At 42.2% G+C, this 21488-nt stretch overlaps 1 protein-coding gene across 2 annotated transcripts in view; it reads left to right on the top strand.

Moving 5' to 3' along the window:
- SEMA5A (semaphorin 5A) overlaps window positions 1–21488 on the top strand; it is a 627428-nt gene that overhangs the window by 465467 nt on the left and 140473 nt on the right. For both annotated transcript variants that reach the window (XM_038392658.2, XM_038392657.2), the window contains exon 12: window positions 7580–7697. In XM_038392658.2, coding sequence (XP_038248586.1) covers window positions 7580–7697 — 118 coding nt within the window. The remainder of the gene's footprint in view (window positions 1–7579; window positions 7698–21488) is intronic.

Here is a 21488-nt window from a genome sequence, read left to right on the forward strand (position 1 = left end):
TGATCTTTATAAGTAAATGTCTTGCATTCAAAATATATAATGATTCTAAATTAACTTGAAAATATTGTTGCAACAAAAATTAAAATCACAGCTTGCTGAAGGATAATGAATGTTTTGTAGTATATCCGCTTTCATGTTAGCATCTGCTAAAGATGTGCATGTCCACTGATCTCATGTGGCCTGCTTTATGTCTTTGAAATGAAACCGTGACAAAGTTGTTGCATAAGGAAATGAAGCATTTCCTGAAGTAATTTAATTTATATCTACAAAATAGAACTAGTTCAAATTAATTGCAGTATTCATTTATCCAGTGTCACAAAATTGTTTAAAACAAATTAATTAAGTCCTGTGTCTCTTTGTTAAATTTCAGTTTTATGTAGTCTGGCTCTCTCAACAAGAAAACATCAAGCCTCTAGTCCACACTTGCTATCAGTATTTCTCTTTGTGGACCTCTCCTTATCTGTTTATTTGTAGATCTATACAGGAGAACTGTCAGTCAACATCTACATATTTGACAAGCACATTATACACACCCAGTGTGGTGTCTGGGTGCCAGTGTTTGTTCCTAGAAAAGAAAAAATTATAAAACTAGCATATTTTGTTTCATTATCAGGCCTGTGGCATCTGACAGGTTCTGATGTTCTCACTGAGCAACACACAGTTCATTCTAAGTCATTTTCTCCTAATGCCTAGTGTCAAAGTCTTTAAACCATGATTTGAGGACTTCAGTAGCTCAGACATGGGTTAGAGGTTTGTTACAGGAGTGGGTGGGTAAGATTCTGTGGCCTGCGTTGTGCAGGAGGTCAGACTAGACAATCATAATGGTCCCTTCTGACTTTAAAGTCTATGATTCTATTTCACAACCACTTGTATGATGTGTCTGACCTGGGTTCTCTGGTTTCATGCTTAACATGTATAATTTGGATGTAGATTTTATTTGGCAATTTTGTTAGTAGTAGCAGTCAGGTACAATGAATTGATTCAGTCAGTTCATTAATGAATCCCAGTCATAGCAGATGACAGAACGAGGAGTAATGGTCTCAAGTTGCAATGGGGGAGGTTTAGATTGGATATTAGGAAAAACTTTAATGAATCCCAGTCCTAGCAGATGACAGAACGAGGAGTAATGGTCTCAAGTTGCAATGGGGGAGGTTTAGATTGGATATTAGGAAAAACTTTTTCACTAAGAGGGTGGTGAAACACTGGAATGCGTTACCTAGGGAGGTGGTAGAATCTCCTTCCTTAGAGGTTTTTAAGGTCAGGCTTGACAAAGCCCTGGCTGGGATGATTTAACTGGGACTTGGTCCTGCTTTGAGCAGGGGGTTGGACTAGATGACCTTCTGGGGTCCCTTCCAACCCTGATATTCTATGATTCTATGATTCATCATGGGATCTAATGGAGATGAATTTGTGATCATTTTCACCAATGAGAATCAAGGAGAGAACCAAGAGAACTTTGGCAGGCAGTTGTTCTGTTCCTCATGATATCATATTTAAAAGTTAAGTTTTCAGGACAGATGAATATGTAGCTATAAAATAAAAAGTAAACACTAAGAAAAGTAAGATGATTATACTGTATGGTTTAGATGTGGTCAGTTCTGTGCCTTGACACTTTTCTCATTCAGAAATGTGACCTGAGCAAAATGGTAGCCATTCTGGGGTGATGTTTTCTCCTAAAGACAGGTAGAGATGAACTTTTAAAAGTATCCCCTAACTTTAGATGGGTTATCTTTTGGGTGCTGGTCTTTGAAAACCAGACCAGCAGTGTCTCAAGAAGGGTTGGCCGAAAAACAATAATTCAATTTTGTAAAAAAATTTAAAAGGTTTGCATTTTGTTTTCATTCTGCATCAGAATGAACCCAGGACTTTCAAAATTTTTCAGAAAATAAGTGTCTATCTGGTGATTAGAGCATTCTCCTATGTGGGAGACCCAGATTCACATCCCTGCTCTGTTTGATTTGGAGCATAGGCTTGAACTCAGGTCTTTGATATCCCAAGTGAATACTCTAACCACTGGGCTATTGGCTATCCTGGCTATCCTTTTTCAGTGTGACTAGAAATTTCATCCTGAAGCTGAGGAAAATTTAATCAATATGATACATTTCCACACAAAATGGAATGGTCAAGAAGACTGAAAGACAAGGTCGTCTTGACCACTGGTGATCTTAACCATTTAACTCTTTCTGCTGACTTAACCATACATATATGATTATAGTACCTGACCATTATGATGTTAACTTGTCCAATAGGAACAGGACTGAGCTCATCAACATATTTCAGAGACCAAATACCCCTTACCACCAAACTGGGGCAAAACTGAACCAGTCTGCCAGAGATAAAAGACTTACATTACAAAACACTGTGCTGCCCAGATGGTTCTTATGGATCAGGGCAGAGGCATATTAACAGATCAATATGGGGAAATGTGCATGGTTGTATCTGCTCTTTGGATGAAGGACTACAGTTCAAAAGCTTATACGTTTGGCACCTATCACAAACTGTAAATTCATTCAGGGCCGAATCCTGGCCCCATTGAAGTGAATTGTAAAAGTCTCTTAAGTCAGTGGGACAGGATTTGGTCTTTAATGTTAAAATAAAAACAAGAAGCGCCCACTCTATAGCTCTGTTTGTATATGTGTAATGTATTCTTTTTTAAGGCTAAAATTGAATGTTTCCTTATACATTTTGCTTTGGAGCACTGTTCATTTCTGCCTTTCTTTCTGAATAAATCACAGACCTCAGGTATTGTTGAAGTAGAGCAGTTTTGTTAGGCTGTTCAGAGCTAATTATAAAACAGCCAGGGAAATTAAACCACTTTAAAATTGATTAGTTTGTTGTTTTAACTAATCAATAACAAATCGGTGTTTAAACTTTGGGTGGTTGTCAGTAGATGAACTGGGCATCACAGCTAGCTGAATGACTTACAAGAGGGATGCTCAACCAGCCATCATTTACTTTTCCTAATGAAATGGAAAAGCAAGGAAGTAGGTAGGGAAATTTAAAGCAACCACTAGAAGTCCAGCATTACAGTACATTTTGCAGAGATGCTAAAGCCACAGTTTAGTCACGTTAGACTAGGAGTAGTGCTTTGTAATGAACTGATTCATGATCAGTTGTTCTGTTGTTCTTGGGCCTCCTTTGTGAATTTTGTCTCTCTGAGGATTCAAAGAAAAGAAACAACACGGGAAGCCATCAGAGTAAGTATTAGAAGTATAACACTTATAGGGCTGATATTGGAAGCATAGGTCTAGAGTCTGATGATGGCTACGCCAGTGTAAATGCAGCATAACTCCATTGAAATACACTGTGTTCTATTAGATTCCCTCCACTGTACCTGAGAAGAATCTGACCCAGGGGCTTTCCTTCCCTTTTTATTAATTCAAGTTAGACATTTGTTTTTACATATTAATTGAAACATATATTTTATGTTTGTTCTCGTATTAGTTGGCTGACTTAGGTCATTTTTAGTGCTTCTGTAAGGAAGGGACTTATTTGGGTCAGGCATAATATGATCAGGTGCTATGTTTCCTCGCTCATTTCTGCTAGTGCACCTCAATTTTGACCTATGGTCCTGACCATTTCACTTTTATTCCTGGGCCCGTTTCCCGGTAGTAGCAGACGTAGGCCAAATTGTGTAATGTCTTTGAGATGTGGACAGATATCCATTGGGGATTAGGTTGAAGTAACTTATTTTCACTTCTGGCAAAATGTAAATGTTACCCAAGTTTCCAGAGCTAGAAGGAGGCTAATGTATTATCCAATTCTGCCAGTTAGTCTGTTCTGTTTAAAAGGGCGCTGTCAACTTACAAATCATACACATTATTTTTTTCCAGACAAAAATATTCCTACAGTAGTACCTAAGATAAATTTAACTGAAAGAGGTTAGAGGGGGAAACTCTATATTAGTTTCCAGTTTGCTCAGACCATATGTATTTGACAGCCCTTCGTGTCTAGTTAGTTTTATTGTTTCCTCTGTACAATGTCAGTTTCTCCATTGATTGTGTGTGTGTGAGACACAGTGACATGAGAGTAAGAAGCATTAAAAGATGGAGGGAATGGAAAATGTGATTATAAAACAACAAATTGGTGAGAAGACTTAGATGCAGGTATAATACCTGAAACTACTTTTAACGCATTTGAAAAGAACCAGTTCTCAAATTGACCATGCCCCTTTGAACATTATTCCATCTTAAGTAGATACTAGCCAGTTCAGTCAGCTGATAGAAGTATCACAAAATAACTTAGCCCTGGTCTACACTTGGGGGAGGAGGGGTCAACCTAAAATACGCAACTTCAGTTACATGAATAACATAGCTGAAGTCGGTGTATCTTAGGTCCACTTACCTGCCTGCGAGGATGGCGGAGAGTTGACTGCTGCCACTCCCCCATTGACTCCGCTTCCGCCTCTCGAGAGCTGGAGTTCCGGAGTTGACGCGGAGCGTGTTTCGGGATTGATTTATCATGTCTAGATGAGATATGATAAATCAATCCCCGATAGATCAATCAGATCCCCAGATCCAGCAGGTAGTGAAGACCTGCCCTTAGAAGTGGTATAATAGTGACTGAAGAATAAAAGGAAAAAGGAAGCTTGAAAGGGAGCCCAAGGCTGAAGTGCAAGCTAAAGATGACCTTGTAAAGTTTAACATATATTTGGAGGGCAGGGGTGAATAATATAACTGGCCAATCGGTGGGAAGAATAAAAGTATTTCAGTCATTTTGGCAAATTTCTCATATTTTTGCATTATTTCAGCCACAGTTCTCCCTACTTCCTCCAATAGCGCCAAATTCTGCCCTTCAGTGTGTGTGTGCCTCTCCCATTAATGTCAGTGGGAGTTATATATTCACAACAGAAGAGAGAGTGTGGACTTCAGGGGTCTGTTCGCCTCTCCCTTTGTGAACAGCTGTCATTGATCTCTGTGTTACCAATTTTGGGGGAGATTTAGCTCCCATTGACTTTCAGTGGGACTTGTGCTCCTAAATTTTGTAGGCACTTTTGAAAATCTCCCCTTCCATTTATACCCAACCAATGGGAATTATATGCACTCAGGCTGGGGCTATATTGAGGTTCTTTTGAAAAATCTTCCCACCTTTTCTTTACTTCAGTGTAGCTCCACCAGTGCTGTCAGTGTCATCTAGTTGCTAGCATTTTTAGCACAGTATCATATAGTCCTGTTTACACCATTAGCAGATAGTCTATACTAGCACTATCCATTGTCACTAATACTGGTGGAGCAGCAATGGTGTTACAACAATGATGGCAGATTTGCACCAAAAAACACTTCAGACACATCCATAAGGAGAATTTAACATACCTCTTGTGTCTGTTTATCCATTTGTATGCATGAAATTCCCTCTTAAGGATTATACTGTTCATGTGAAGTGAAAAAGAAACATACACTATCTCTGAATTTAAGAACAGGTAATTCTGTTTCATTGAGGAAAATAATGACACATTATTGTGTGTTATCACTTGCATCTTTCATTTTAGCATCAGACAAAAGCTCTGTAATCTTCTAGCCTAAAAGTTTGCTCCCCTTTCACTCTGTATAAAGTATTTATCTTGTGTGGCTAACTGATTTTCAGTTGGGAGTAAAAAGAAAAGGAGTACTTGTGGCACCTTAGAGACTAACAAATTTATTTGAGCATAAGCTTTCGTGAGCTTCATCGGATGCATCCGATGAAGTGAGCTGTAGCTCACGAAAGCTTATGCTCAAATAAATTTGTTAGTCTCTAAGGTGCCACAAGTACTCCTTTTCTTTTTGCAAATACAGACTAACATGGCTGCTACTCTGAAGCCTGTCAGTTGGGAGTAGCAACACAAAACAATGAGCTACCTGGAGAACATAAATGGAACTTTATTATCCCCAGAGATAAATGGGAGAAGAGAAGAAATGGGGCTTTAGAACTTGGGACAGTTAATCAAAAATAGGCACCACAAAAATAAATATAAACTTAGAAGATACCTCTCTTCCATTCCCAATTTGGGAGCAAGTATAAAAAAATAAAAATTTCCCAGAAACTTGCAAATCAATAGTAGAAAGAATAAGATGTAAAAAGCCATACTGTATCTTAGACACAGTGTCTTTCTGAGCTGTGTGGAGAAGAGCAGAACAAGAGAGATGCCCTTGTGTTATGCTCCATGTGGTCAGAACATCCCCACCCTGTCATGTATCATTAATGGTATTTGACTGATGAACTTTTATCACAACAGAACATACTCTGCCACTTGATTTACAGGAATAGCTATCAGCAAAAGAAAGCTGTTATCTGAGAAAGGGGATGAACTGCTAGCGTTATGTACTGGGACTCAGAGTGTTTGTGGAAGTTTGACCTGGTGCTTTCCCCTTTTCCTATCTCATGTGGTTCCCCAAGAGTGGTGAATGGGATTGCTAGGACCATGTGCTGGTTCTGAGGGGTATGGTGAGGGGTGGGGTGGAAGGGTTAGCTCATCCTGCCATACCTTAGTTCTGTCCCTGCTCCTACCCTGCTACAGCTGCTCTGACAGTTCCCAGGCATCCCTGATGCAGGGTCTGCTGCTGCTACTGTTCTGGTGCTTCTTTGGCAGCAGTATGGGCCCAGCTCTTTAGAATGTTCCATTTAGTAATTATTTTTGTATGCTCCAAGACATTGCTGATCAATGCAAGTCAGATCAGGGAAATGGGAATTTTTAGCAATTTAGAACTCAGCTTAACTTGAACACATTTTATGGGATAAAGAATAAACACTTCTCTAGCCTGAGGGCTCTCTCCCTTGCCAAATTTCAAAGGCTTCCTGCAAACTGTGGAGGTATAGGAACTTCTTTAAGAAAAGGCTTCAAGAATCTTTTACAACTGAAAATGTTATGCAGCATGAAAATTGGGGTTACTACAAGCTTTCTCCTTTAATACATATGTACATGTACTAGGAAAGTATGAGTATTTTGATGCGAGGATCTAATGGCCAGCCCCCGATGATGGATTTAAAGAGACTGGTAACCAAAACATGAAAATAATGTGGGATTATTCCTTTAAGCATAAATATTATTTACTTAATTTGCCTGGACTCCCCTATTTCATACCACGTAGTAAGGGCAGAATAAGCCACTTTTTTGGTACTTATTTCAAAGGGTTCTATACCACACTGTAAAAGAAATAGTTGCCATTAATAAAGTTTTGTTGTGTTCTATTTCAAAGGAGCAGCTATTATCTCCTTCCTCTCAAAAGGTGATAACTGTAGTTTCAAAATAGTTAAAAACTATTTGAAATCATCTGAGAGCGGACAATTTATTTTTTAATCACTTTACTGCAATGACTAAGTATTATTACAACTTGACTACATACTATGCACACAACTAGAAATTTACCAGACTACCTAGAAGAGATTCTAGGTCTGTATCCCAGATGTTTATTAATTCCCATTAGCTTTCCATAGTTCAGTCACCTTGATGCTTCACCTGAACTCCATTACAATAATTGTGTCTGTTTTACTTTATTGATCTATCTAATATGAGGAAATGCTACGTAGCATCTCAGGGAGCCTTGGCATGTATAGGCAAATATAAGTATTCATATGATCTAATCTTTCGGGTTTATATTTGCAGTGCTTGTATTGGATCCCAGGATCCTTACTGTGGCTGGGACATGGTGATGAAGAAATGCACAACACTGGAAGAAAGTCTGAGCATGAGTCAGTGGGAGCAAAGCATCACTGTGTGTCCAGTAAGTCCAAGAAAATTCATTGACCTCTTAAAGTTCTTGAGTTCATGTGGATCTCATGTAAACTAGTCACTGTAAGATTTCTCAGGCTGAGAACGTAATTAAACACAAAGCACATTGGTTCAGGCCTTTCTGCTCAGATGTAGACTGTAAACTTATTTGTTTTTCAGTTCGTAGCCAACTAATTTGCAGTATGTACAATAAATTGTTTGCAGTTTTATATGGAGCAGTCAGCTTTCTTTCCCCAGTGTACACATTCCCACTTCGAAGATAAATATTCACAGAGACAAATTACAGCAAAGTGGTTTTCCTTCGAGAATGTCCCTCCTACTTTGTACTGTAAAACCAGATTTTAATTACTAGAGATGGAATCTTGCCCTCTGAGGTCGTTATTGTTAATTTAAAAGTCACATAACAGTTCACAAAGTTCACTAATTGAAAAGGTGCTATCCTTCCAGAGACAGAAAGTGGATTGTTTGGATACAGAAAACCCACACACATAATGACATATGAACACTGATTATAACAAGTATAATATTTATGACTACTCGAGGGTTTTTTCTTTTGTTTTGTTTTTTTTAATTTCATGTGGGATGGAGTTGATATGCTCTCTCCTGTTTAGTCTGGCCTCAACATTTTAATATCATGCTCAAAATAGGTAATGAAATAAACAATTTAAATAATAAAATATTTATTATTATTGTATTATGTATCAGTACAGATGGTCTTTTATAAACAAAGAAGAAAATTCTCTTCCCCAGGAAGTTTGCAAACTAATGGCCAGATTCTGCTTCCCCTATTCATGCTGAATAGTACCTTGCTCCTGAAATAGTCCCATTGCATTCAGTGGGATTATTCTAGAAGTAAGGTACTACTCAGCATCAGGGTGGTAGAATGTATCTGTAAATTAGATTGATAGCATAATTGGAGTAGACACCCAACCAAAATGGAAGGGAAGGATGGAAGAAAACAGAAACCTCAGGAAAAGGCAACACTGCTCTTTGCAGAGTATGATTTACAAAGAGCAAGAGTAGACAATATGAAGGTGAGAATAGGAAAGGAAATCAAGCAAAAGACAGATTAGAAGAATGTTGAGACACCTTGCACTGAAGAAGAGGGAGGTTGTTTAAGGCACAGAAGTGGCTACAACTGGTATTGATTCTTGAGTACGGAGAAGAAAATAAAAGGAACAGTGAAGCAAGATGATTGTACAGACCATATGGAACAAGAGAAGGAGTAGAAGGAAATGAGAACTAAGATATAAGCAAGGAAAGAGTTATATGAATGCCTGAAGGTGAGAAAGATGAGACAGAACTTGATGTGTAGTCAAGGAGCCAGTGGAGGGTGGTGCAGAGAGAGAAGATGATTTTTAGTGTTTTGGATAGACTAGAAAGGGGAGAAGAAAGGAAACCAGAAAGAAAGGGAGGTTATGATAGTTGAGATTAAAAATAACTGGTGCATGAGGTAGGAGGTTAGCAATCAGGGTATAGAGAAGTCAGATTTTAGACATGGTACAAAGGAAAAATGGCAGGATTTTTTCAAGATCCTGGATACTGAGAGATTCAAACAGGGCACAAGCCTGGGTAGCAGGAAATATAATTCAGTTATCATTGAAAAGGTTGAGGAGAGGAGAGTGACTTGAAGGATAGGTGATGAATATAGAAATAAAGTGTCATCCTTGAGTTTAGATAAAAAAATACCTTTTGCCTGTCTGAACTGTCTCCCCCAACCTGACTACCTCCTAGTGCTGCCCAAATGTGTTTTGAGTGCTCTGCGAGGGGGCTTCTCTAAAGCACTCAGTTTTGACCTGACACTGCTCCCACTGAAGTCAATGGCTAACTTCAGTAGAAAAAATTAAGCTAGTATTGAGCATACCACTGTCTACCTTCCAAAACTGACAGTGACCACTAATTGGGGGTAAAACCCACTTGGAGACGTGCTGTTTTATAATGAAAAACTGCTTGGATGCTTACATTTTTCTAGTAACTAACAGCTAGTGCTTTAGCATCAAGTTCACAAATTCCTCTCAGTATTTTTCTATTAAATACATACAAAAGGAAAGATTCCCCACCACCACCCCTCTGGGAATATTTGAGATCATCTGTGGTGTACAAATAAAAATATGTATTCTAAACACTACTCTCAAATGCATTTTGAAGCTAAATCCACCTTTCAGATCTTTTAGGCTTTTCCTCATCATGTTCATTGTGTTAAAGAATCATAGAATATCAGGGTTGGAAGGGACCTCAGGAGATCATCTAGTGCAACCCCCTGCTCAAAGCAGGACCAATCCCCAACTAAATCATCCCAGCCAGGGCTTTGTCAAGCCTGACCTTAAAAACTTCTAAGGAAGGAGATTCCACCACCTCCCTAGGTAATGCTTCACCACCCTCCTAGTGAAAAAGTTTTTCCTAATATCCAACCTAAACCTCCCCCACTGCAACTTGAGACCATTACTTCTCATTCTGTCATCTGCTACCACTGAGAACAGTTTAGATCCATCCTCTTTGGAACCCTCTTTCAGGTAGTTGAAAGCAGCTATCAAATCCCCCCTCATTCTTCTCTTCTGCAAACTAAACAATCCCAGTTCCCTCAGCCTCTCCTCATAAGTCATGTGTTCCAGTCCCCTAATCATTTTTGTTGCCCTCTGCTGGATGTTTTCCAGTTTTTCCACATCCTTCTTGTAGTGTGGGGCCCAAAACTGGACACTGTACTCCAGATGAGGCCTCATCAATGTTGAATAGAGAGGAACGATCACATCCCTCGATCTGCTGGCAATGCTTATAAAGCCCAAAATGCCATTGGCCTTCTTGGCAACAAGGCCACGCTGTTGACTCATATCCAGCTTCTCGTCCACTGTAACCCCTAGGTCCTTTTCTGCAGAACTGCTGCCTAGCCATTCGGTCCCTAGTCTGTAGCGGTGCATGGGATTCTTCCATCCTAAGTGCATCCTCTAATTTGTCTAGATCCCTCTGTATCCTATCCCTACCCTCCAGCGTATCTACCTCTTCTTCCAGTTTAGTATCTTCTGTAAACTTGCTGAGGGTGCAATCCACGCCATCCTCCAGATCATTAATGAAGATATTGAACAAAACCGGCCCGAGGACCGACCCTTGGGACACTCCACTTGATACCGGCTGCCAACTAGACATGGAACCATTGATCACTATCCGTTGAGCCTGACAATCTAGCCAGCTTTCTATCCACCTTATAGTCCATTCTTCCAGCCCATACTTCTTGAACTTGCTGGCAAGAATACTGTGGGAGACCATGTCAAAAGCTTTGCCAAAGTCAAGGAACAACACGTCCACTGCTTTCCCCTCATCCACAGAGCCAGTTATCTCATCATAGAAGGCAATTAGATTAGTCAGGCATGACTTGCCCTTGGTGAATCCATGCTGACTGTTCCTGTTCACTTTCCTCTCCTCTAAGTGTTTTTTATGTTGTTTGTTTGTTGTTTCTGGCCATTCTCACATTTTGCTAAATATTTTCCAACCAGCAAAGAATTTGCAGTCTAATGACTGACAGACTGATTGAGGTTAAAGACAAGGAGTGTAGCCCATTTACAAGAGTGAATAAAGTGGTGTTTTGGTCACATCTTGTTAATAATACATAGTTACGTTAACACAGTTTTCCCTCATCTCCTAATATTATTCCCAAGTTACTCCAAAGATTTGTTAGTATAAATCAGGTAGTTTCTTCACAGGCATCATGACAGAAGTGGATCTTCAGGAGAATACAGAGAGAGTAATGGCCTTAAAGGTGAACTCAGGAAAGACTTTCCCTGCCGTGTGTCCAGAACGTTACAAAATCCAGAGTTCAGTAGAGTGAAGGAGTAATGCAAGTTCCAGACTCAAGTTTTTTTTCACAAAAAATGCCCTGCCAGCAGTGCCATTCTGGTCATATTGTAAGTGGGCTGCTAGCTCGAGTGCCTCAAATGACATCAACTTCCTCAATACTAATTAGGAGAAAAGCAGATAGCCACCTGTCAGATAGTCAGGCCTCAAATCAAGGTCAAAACTAACACCTAAAAACTTAATTCTGAAATAGACCTGCAGCCAGTGCAAGTCATAGATTGCAGGTACATCTGTTACATGACCCAGACTTGCTTAACAGGCAAGTTGATGCTTTCTTCATTAGTTGCAATTTTTGATGGCATTACCCAATATGGAGTTGATTGCAGTGATCCAGTCTCCAGGGGACAAAAGCATGGGTGGGCCCTGAAGCGTAAGTTCAAAGTGGATCTCCTACATACTACTTAGAAATGTTTTTCTCTTGTGTCCTGCTACTTTGGCCACCAAACTGTGAATTATCTCCTCATCAGCCCTTACAGGCTCTTGGGGGCTCTGCCCCATGCCCAAACTTGTGAAACTACCAAGGCCCAAAAATGGGACACAATATGTGACAAATAACCAAAATGAGGAGCACATAATTATTCATGGAGAAAGCTTAAAATGCTCTCATCTTTGTTTCTTTAGTATAAATTACTTTTATTCCATAAAAAGAAAAGGAGTACTTGTGGCACCTTAGAGACTAACAAATTTATTAGAGCATAAGCTTTCGTGAGCTACAGCTGACTTCATCGGATGCATTTGGTGGAAAAAACAGAGGAGAGATTTATATACACACACACAGAGAACATGAAACAATGGGTTTATCATACACACTGTAAGGAGAGTGATCACTTAAGATAAGCCATCACCAGCAGCAGGGAGGGGAAAGGAGGAAAACCTTTCATGGTGACAAGCAAGGTAGGCTAATTCCAGCAGTTAACAAGAATATCAGAGGAACAGTGGGGGGTGGGGTGGGAGGGAGAAATACCATGGGGAAATAGTTTTACTTTGTGTAATGACTCATCCATTCCCAGTCTCTATTCAAGCCTAAGTTAATTGTATCCAGTTTGCAAATTAATTCCAATTCAGCAGTCTCTCCTTGGAGTCTGTTTTTGAAGCTTTTTTGTTGAAGTATAGCCACTCTTAGGTCTGTGATCGAGTGACCAGAGAGATTGAAGTGTTCTCCAACTGGTTTTTGAATGTTATAATTCTTGACGTCTGATTTGTGTCCATTCATTCTTTTACGTAGAGACTGTCCAGTTTGGCCAATGTACATGGCAGAGGGGCATTGCTGGCACATGATGGCATATATCACATTGGTAGATGCGCAGGTGAACGAGCCTCTGATAGTGTGGCTGATGTGATTAGGCCCTATGATGGTATCCCCTGAATAGATATGTGGACAGAGTTGGCAACGGGCTTTGTTGCAAGGATAGGTTCCTGGGTTAGTGGTTCTGTTGTGTGGTGTGTGGTTGCTGATGAGTATTTGCTTCAGACTGCGGGGCTGTCTGTAAGCAAGGACTGGGCTGTCTCCCAAGTTCTGTGAGAGTGATGGGTCGTCCTTCTGGATAGGTTGTAGATCCTTGATGATGCGTTGGAGAGGTTTTAGTTGGGGGCTGAAGGCCTAGCCACTATGGATGTAGAAGCCCTCTACACCAACATTCCACACAAAGATGGACTACAAGCCGTCAGGAACAGTATCCCCGATACTGTCACGGCTAACCTGGTGGCTGAACTTTGTGACTTTGTCCTCACCCATAACTACTTCACATTTGGTGACAATGTATACCTTCAAATCAGCGGCACTGCGATGGGTACCCGCATGGCCCCACAGTATGCCAACATTTTTATGGCTAACTTAGAACAACGCTTCCTCAGCTCTCGTCCCCTAATGCCCCTACTCTACTTGCGCTACATTGATGACATCTTCATCATCTGGACCCATGGAAAAGAAGCTCTTGAGGAATTCCACCATGATTTCAACAATTTCCATCCCACCATCAACCTCAGCCTGGACCAGTCCACACAAGAGATCCACTTCCTGGACACTACGGTGCTAATAAGCGATGGTCACATAAACACCACCCTATATCGGAAACCTACTGACCGCTATTCCTACCTACATGCCTCTAGCTTTCATCCAGATCATACCACTCGATCCATTGTCTACAGCCAAGCGCTACGATATAACCGCATTTGCTCCAACCCCTCAGACAGAGACAAACACCTACAAGATCTCTATCATGCATTCCTACAACTACAATACCCACCTGCTGAAGTGAAGAAACAGATTGACAGAGCCAGAAGAGTACCCAGAAGTCACCTACTTCAGGACAGGCCCAACAAAGAAAACAACAGAACGCCACTAGCCATCACCTTCAGACCCCAACTAAAACCTCTCCAACGCATCATCAAGGATCTACAACCTATCCTGAAGGACGACCCATCACTCTCACAGATCTTGGGAGACAGACCAGTCTTTGCTTACAGACAGCCCCCCAATCTGAAGCAAATACTCACCAGCAACCACACACCACACAACAGAACCACTAACCCAGGAACCTATCCTTGCAACAAAGCCCGTTGCCAACCCTGTCCACATATCTATTCAGGGGATGCCATCATAGGGCCTAATCACATCAGCCACACTATCAGAGGCTCGTTCACCTGCGCATCTACCAATGTGATATATGCCATCATGTGCCAGCAATGCCCCTCTGCCATGTACATTGGCCAAACTGGACAGTCTCTACGTAAAAGAATGAATGGACACAAATCAGACGTCAAGAATTATAACATTCAAAAACCAGTTGGAGAACACTTCAATCTCTCTGGTCACTCGATCACAGACCTAAGAGTGGCTATACTTCAACAAAAAAGCTTCAAAAACAGACTCCAACGAGAGACTGCTGAATTGGAATTAATTTGCAAACTGGATACAATTAACTTAGGCTTGAATAGAGACTGGGAATGGATGAGTCATTACACAAAGTAAAACTATTTCCCCATGGTATTTCTCCCTCCCACCCCACCCCCCACTGTTCCTCTGATATTCTTGTTAACTGCTGGAATTAGCCTACCTTGCTTGTCACCATGAAAGGTTTTCCTCCTTTCCCCCCCCTGCTGCTGGTGATGGCTTATCTTAAGTGATCACTCTCCTTACAGTGTGTATGATAAACCCATTGTTTCATGTTCTCTGTGTGTGTGTATATAAATCTCTCCTCTGTTTTTTCCACCAAATGCATCCGATGAAGTCAGCTGTAGCTCACGAAAGCTTATGCTCTAATAAATTTGTTAGTCTCTAAGGTGCCACAAGTACTCCTTTTCTTTTTGTGAATACAGACTAGCACGGCTGCTACTCTGAAACCTTTTATTCCATGATTCTTTAGGTCTGATGTAAGTAATTGCAAACAATATAACTGAGAAAAAAGAAAAGGAGTACTTGTGGCACCTTAGAGACTAACAAATTTATTAGAGCATTAGTCTCTAAGGTGCCACAAGTACTCCTTTTCTTTTTGCGAATACAGACTAACGCGGCTGCTACTCTGAAATATAACTGAGGGGACACCAAATTTGTGTGGAACTTGAATAACTAAACAACAATGGGGCTAAAATGGGAATGTCTCTTGTAATTTTTGCCAAGTATCAGGGGGTAGCCGTGTTAATCTGTATCCACAAAAACAATGAGGAGTCCATTGGCACCTTAAAGAGTAACCAGTTTATTTGGGCATGAGCTTTGGTGGGTAAAAAACCCTACTTCTTCAGATGCATGGAGTGAAAATTACAGATGCAGGCATAAATATACTGACACATGAAGAGAAGGGAATTACCTTATAAGTGGATTCTTGATGTCTGATTTGAGTCCATTTATTCTTTTACGTAGAGATTGTCTGGTTTGGCCAGTGTACACGGCAGAGGGGCATTGCTGGCACATGATGGCGTATATCACATTGGTAGATGTGCAGGTGAACGAGCCCCGATGATGTGGTTGGGTCCTCTGGTGGTGTCGCTAGAATAGATATGTGGACAGTAGGCAACAGGGTTTGTTACAGGAATTGGTTCTTGGGTCAGTGTTTCTGTGGTGTGGTGAGTATTTGCTTTAGGTTGGGGGCTGTCTGTAAGCGAGATTGTTTTCCAGGATAGGTTGTAGATCGTTGATGATGCACTGGAGAGGTTTTAGCTGGGGGCTGTATGTGATGGCCAGTGGTGTTCTGTTGTTTTCCTTGTTGGGCCTGGCCTGTAGTGGGTGACTTCCGGGTACTCATTTCACTCTGTCAATCTGTTTCCTCCCTTCCCTAGGTGGGTATTGTAGTTTTAAGAATACTTGATAAGGATCTTGTAGGTGTTTGTCTCTGTCAGACATCAGGAATGGTAACGTACAACAGCCAGTAGGAGAACACTTCAATCTTCCTGGACATTCAATAACAAATTTAAAAGTAGCCATCCTTCAACCAAAAATCTTCAAAAACAGACTTCAAAGAGAAACTGCAGAGCTACAATTCAATTGCAAACTTAACACTATCAGTTTGGGCTTGAACAGGGACAGGGAGTGGCTGGCTCACTACAAAAGCAATTTTCCTTCTCTTGGTATTGACACTTCCTCCTCAGTTATTGGCAGTGGACCACATCTGCCCTGACCGAATTGATCTTGTTAACACTGATTCTCTACTTGTAAGGTAACTCCCTTCTCTTCGTGTGTCAGTATAATAATGCCTGCATCTGTAATTTTCACTCCATGCATCAGAAAAAGTGGGTTTTTTTACCTACGAAAGCTTATGCCCAAATAAATCTGTTAGTCTTTAAGGTGCCACCGGACTCCTCATTGTTTTCTTGAAATGTATCTGAGTTGTATGTCTCTGGCCAAGATTACTCTACTCCTTTCCTTAGTGCCCCTCTCCCACAATGTCTATTCACACTTGTACAAAAGAGGCTGCTTTGGGGGTCATTGTGGGAGTTGGTGGCAATAGGCTGATGAATTGGTGGGGAGTGGTGTCAAAGGAAATTCCGGATTCTCTTCCCGCTTCCAAGCAGGAAGGGCACTTTCCTGGTGCAGGAACAAAAATGATTTCCTCACCTCTGCTGAACTTCTGTTGTTCCTTCTGAAGCCCCTGTGATGCTTTTCCTCTGCCCCTTCCCCTCTTCAAGACAGTTGAGATGGAGAGAAGGGGCAGCACTTACAGCCCAGTTCCTCTACTTTTAATAGCAAGGGCTCCTGGAAGGCTCCTGAACTTCTGAGTCTGAGTGCTGGGGAGCTGTTGAGGTGAGAGCAGGAGGGGATGGATTTATGCCCATGTGACAACAACAACTTTGGCAACAAAGTTCTTCTTTGGCAACAAGAAGAAAGCCAAGGAAAGTGTGGGCCCCTTACTGAATGAGGGAGGCAAGCTAGTGACAGAGGATGTGGAAAAAGCTAATGTACTCAATGCTTTTTTTGCCTCTGTTTTCACTAACAAGGTCAGCTCCCAGACTGCTGTGCTGGGCAACACAAAATGGGGAAGAGATGGCCAGCCCTCTGTAGAGATAGAGGTGGTTAGGGACTATTTAGAAAAGCTGGACGTGCACAAGTCCATGGGGCCGGACGAATTGCATCCGAGAGTGCTGAAGGAATTGGCGGCTGTGATTGCAGAGCCCTTGGCCATTATCTTTGAAAACTCGTGGCGAACGGGGGAAGTCCCGGATGACTGGAAAAAGGCTAATGTAGTGCCCATCTTTAAAAAAGGGAAGAAGGAGGATCCTGGGAACTACAGGCCGGTCAGCCTCACCTCAGTCCCTGGAAAAATCATGGAGCAGGTCCTCAAAGAATCAATCCTGAAGCACTTAGAGGAGAGGAAAGTGATCAGGAACAGTCAGCATGGATTCACCAAGGGAAGGTCATGCCTGACTAATCTAATCGCCTTTTATGATGAGATTACTGGTTCTGTGGATGAAGGGAAAGCAGTGGATGTATTGTTTCTTGACTTTAGCAAAGCTTTTGACACGGTCTCCCACAGCATTCTTGTCAGCAAGTTAAGGAAGTATGGGCTGGATGAATGCACTATAAGGTGGGTAGAAAGCTGGCTAGATTGTCGGGCTCAACGGGTAGTGATCAATGGCTCCATGTCTAGTTGGCAGCCGGTGTCAAGTGGAGTGCCCCAGGGGTCGGTCCTGGGGCCCGTTTTGTTCAATATCTTCATAAATGATCTGGAGGATGGTGTGGATTGCACTCTCAGCAAATTTGCGGATGATACCAAACTGGGAGGAGTGGTAGATACGCTGGAGGGGAGGGATAGGATACAGAAGGACCTAGACAAATTGGAGGATTGGGCCAAAAGAAATCTAATGAGGTTCAATAAGGATAAATGCAGGGTCCTGCACTTAGGATGGAAGAATCCAATGCACCGCTACAGACTAGGGACCGAATGGCTCGGCAGCAGTTCTGCGGAAAAGGACCTAGGGGTGACAGTGGACGAGAAGCTGGATATGAGTCAGCAGTGTGCCCTTGTTGCCAAGAAGGCCAATGGCATTTTGGGTTGTATAAGTAGGGGCATAGCGAGCAGATCGAGGGACGTGATCGTTCCCCTCTATTCGACACTGGTGAGGCCTCATCTGGAGTACTGTGTCCAGTTTTGGGCCCCACACTACAGGAAGGATGTGGATAAATTGGAAAGAGTACAACGAAGGGCAACGAAAATGATTAGGGGTCTAGAGCACATGACTTATGAGGAGAGGCTGAGGGAGCTGGGATTGTTTAGTCTGGAGAAGAGAAGAATGAGGGGGGATTTGATAGCTGCTTTCAACTACCTGAAAGGGGGTTTCAAAGAGGATGGCTCTAGACTGTTCTCAATGGTAGCAGATGACAGAACGAGGAGTAATGGTCTCAAGTTGCAATGGGGGAGGTTTAGATTGGATATTAGGAAAAACTTTTTCACTAAGAGGGTGGTGAAACACTGGAATGCGTTACCTAGGGAGGTGGTAGAATCTCCTTCCTTAGAGGTTTTTAAGGTCAGGCTTGACAAAGCCCTAGCTGGGATGATTTAACTGGGACTTGGTCCTGCTTTGAGCAGGGGGTTGGACTAGATGACCTTCTGGGGTCCCTTCCAACCCTGATATTCTATGATTCTATGATTCTATGATTCTATGACATTTGTGTGTGCTATAAGCGCATCCTAGCAGGAGCCTCTCACATTCCGGAATACAATCCATGCCAGTGAAGGCTAGGTCACCACCTGTCCTGCAACCTGGGGTACCTCACAATGCTTTGCTTCTGTAGCTTCCACCTGGGCCGCTCACAAACTGCCAAACCGCATGCAGCTCACATCCTGTGTTTATAGCTGCAGCCCTGTCCTGCAACTCTGACCACAGCAGCCTGTCAGGAAACATAAGCCACATTCTGGCTGCCAGCAGCCGTGGCTACTACTTGCAGGGTGACCACAACACACTTCCAGTCCCAAATTTTCCTCCTCAAAAATGTGTTCTCCACTATCCAGCCCTTTCCTGGACAGTTCAGATATTTTGGGTCTGTTTCCTCTGTAAAGGAACGCTATTGAACAGTTTTGCTATTTTAAATTGAGCTACCACAGAGCTCAGTTTAACCACAACACTGGATTAGTTTTGATTAAAGACTACAACAAGTGTATTTACCTACAAAGAGAGATTTTAAGTGAGTACAAGCAGAAGGCATTAAAATTAGAAATGGCCACAAGAGGAGTAAAGATTAAATGCTTTCCAGTGCTAAAACGTAACAAACTAGACTTGGTTCAAGGTAAAATCTTTATCACATGTTCCCAACAACAGGGCTGACCAAACTTCAGGTCAGGATCCCTCCCAAAGTCAAGCAATTTCCTTAGGTGAAGTCTTCTTAGGTGAAAAAGAGAGATGTCTCTCTCAGTTAATACTTTGAGGTGTTTTTGCCCCTCACTTTTATAGTCTAGTCACTCTTTGAACAAGAACAAGAACAAATGGGTATAAACTGGCCACCAGGAAGTTTAGACTTGAAATTAGATGAAGGTTTCTAACCATCAGAGGAGTGAAGTTTTGGAATAGCCTTCCAAGGGAAGCAGTGGGGGCAAAAGATCTATCTGGTTTTAAGATTCTACTCGATAAGTTTATGGAGGAGATGGTATGATGGGATAATGTGATTTTGGTAAGTAATTGATCTTTAAATATTCAGGGTAAATAGGACTAATCCCCTGAGATGGGATATTAGATGGATGGGATCTGAGTTACCCAGGAAAGAATTTTCTGTAGTATCTGGCTGGTGAATCTTGCCCATATGCTCAGGGTTTAGCTGATCACCATATTTGGGGTCGGGAAGGAATTTTCCTCCAGGGCAGATTGGAGAAGCCCTGGAGGTTTTTCGCCTTCCTCTAGCATGGGGCATGGGTCACTTGAGGGAGGCTTCTCTGCTCCTTGAAGTCTTTAAACCACGATTTGAGGACTTCAATAGCTCAGAGATAGGTGAGGTTTTTCGTAGGAATGGGTGGGTGAGATTCTGTGGTCTGCACTGTGCAGGAGGTTGAACTAGATGATCAGAACGGTCCCTTCTGACCTTAAGATCTATGAATCTATGAAATGGATTCTTCTGAGAATTACCCCTCAAAGCAAAGTTTGTTCCAGCAGTGAAGAAGGCAAAGTGTAGTCTGGGTGTGAAGGTACCCCGTGCTCTTTCTTCTCTCCTGTGTATGCTGAAATAGAAATTTTCCTTGTCTTGCTCTTGCTGTCTGAAGGACCTGGTTTACTACTGTATATACATTGAGGCACACACACAATCCTTTGTTTAAGATTAACCACTCCTGTCTAAACAGGTCTATCAGGACTGTGTGGGTTTAAACGTGTTCTATAAACATTATACAGGGAGAATTCATAACTTACATATAATGTTGCCATGTACATTTCACTATGATATTATTGACCAATGAGTTATTAGCTTTTAAATGAAATCTCACAAGGCTTACTTTGTATAAAGATTATCACAACAGTATGTAGGGTGTGAATACAGGGCATTTGGTCACAGAGCCCTAGATTTATTCTCCATTGCCCTGCACCTTGTGTAGAGATTTACACCTGTGCAAAATGGCCAGATAACATTGGTGGTCATTTACACCATTTTGAACTTACTTAGTACCAGAATAAATCACTATACAAAATGCAAGGCATTGGAGAATCAACCCTTTGTGTTCTGACTTTTTCTGCATTATTAAATTTCTTTTTAAAAAAAAAAACCCGTTTTGCATGAAGCTTTACAACTACAGTCGAACCTCATACCCTACTGCAGTGCTTTTCAAAGGTCAGGTCATAAGCCAGTACTGGATCACAGAATGCAAGGCACTGGGTCACCTTGCTCAGCACCCAGGGACCTTGGTGGCCAGCCAGTAAATACTAATAGTAAAACTAATAGTCCCTACCCAGAAGTGGCCAGCAGCAGGTCTGGCTCATAGGCGGGGGGCCATGGGGCTCCGCACACTGCCCCGCTCCAAGTACCAGCGTTCCTGTCCAATGGGAGCTGGGGGGGGTGCCTACAGGCGGGAGCCACAAGGAGCTGCTTGTGTACCTCTGCGTAGGAGCTGGACCTTCAGGCTGCTTCCGGGGCACTGTGCTCTCTGCAGTGCCAGGACAGGTGGGAAGCCTGCCCCAGCCCTGAGCCCCCCCAAACCCAGACCTTCTTCCTGCACCCCAACTCAGTCATCCCAGGGCCCACACCCCCAGCCTCTCCCGCACTCCAGCTCCCTGCCCCCCCAAACCTAGAGCCCTTTTCTACAACCTAAACTGATCATCCCCAGCCCCCCCCAGAGCCTTGCCACCTCCCACACTCTGAACCCCTCATTCTAAGCCCTACCCCACAGCCCTCACTCCTGCACCTCAACCCTCTGCCCCAGCCCCGAGTCCTCTCCCACACCTCAAACCCCTCATCCCCAGCTCCGTTGGGTCGCGAGCATCAACAGTTTTCTTCAACTGGGTCGTCAGAAAGAAAGTTTGAAAACCA

The sequence above is a fragment of the Dermochelys coriacea genome, chromosome 2 (assembly GCF_009764565.3).
Source record: "Dermochelys coriacea isolate rDerCor1 chromosome 2, rDerCor1.pri.v4, whole genome shotgun sequence".
Taxonomy (NCBI): domain Eukaryota; kingdom Metazoa; phylum Chordata; order Testudines; family Dermochelyidae; genus Dermochelys; species Dermochelys coriacea.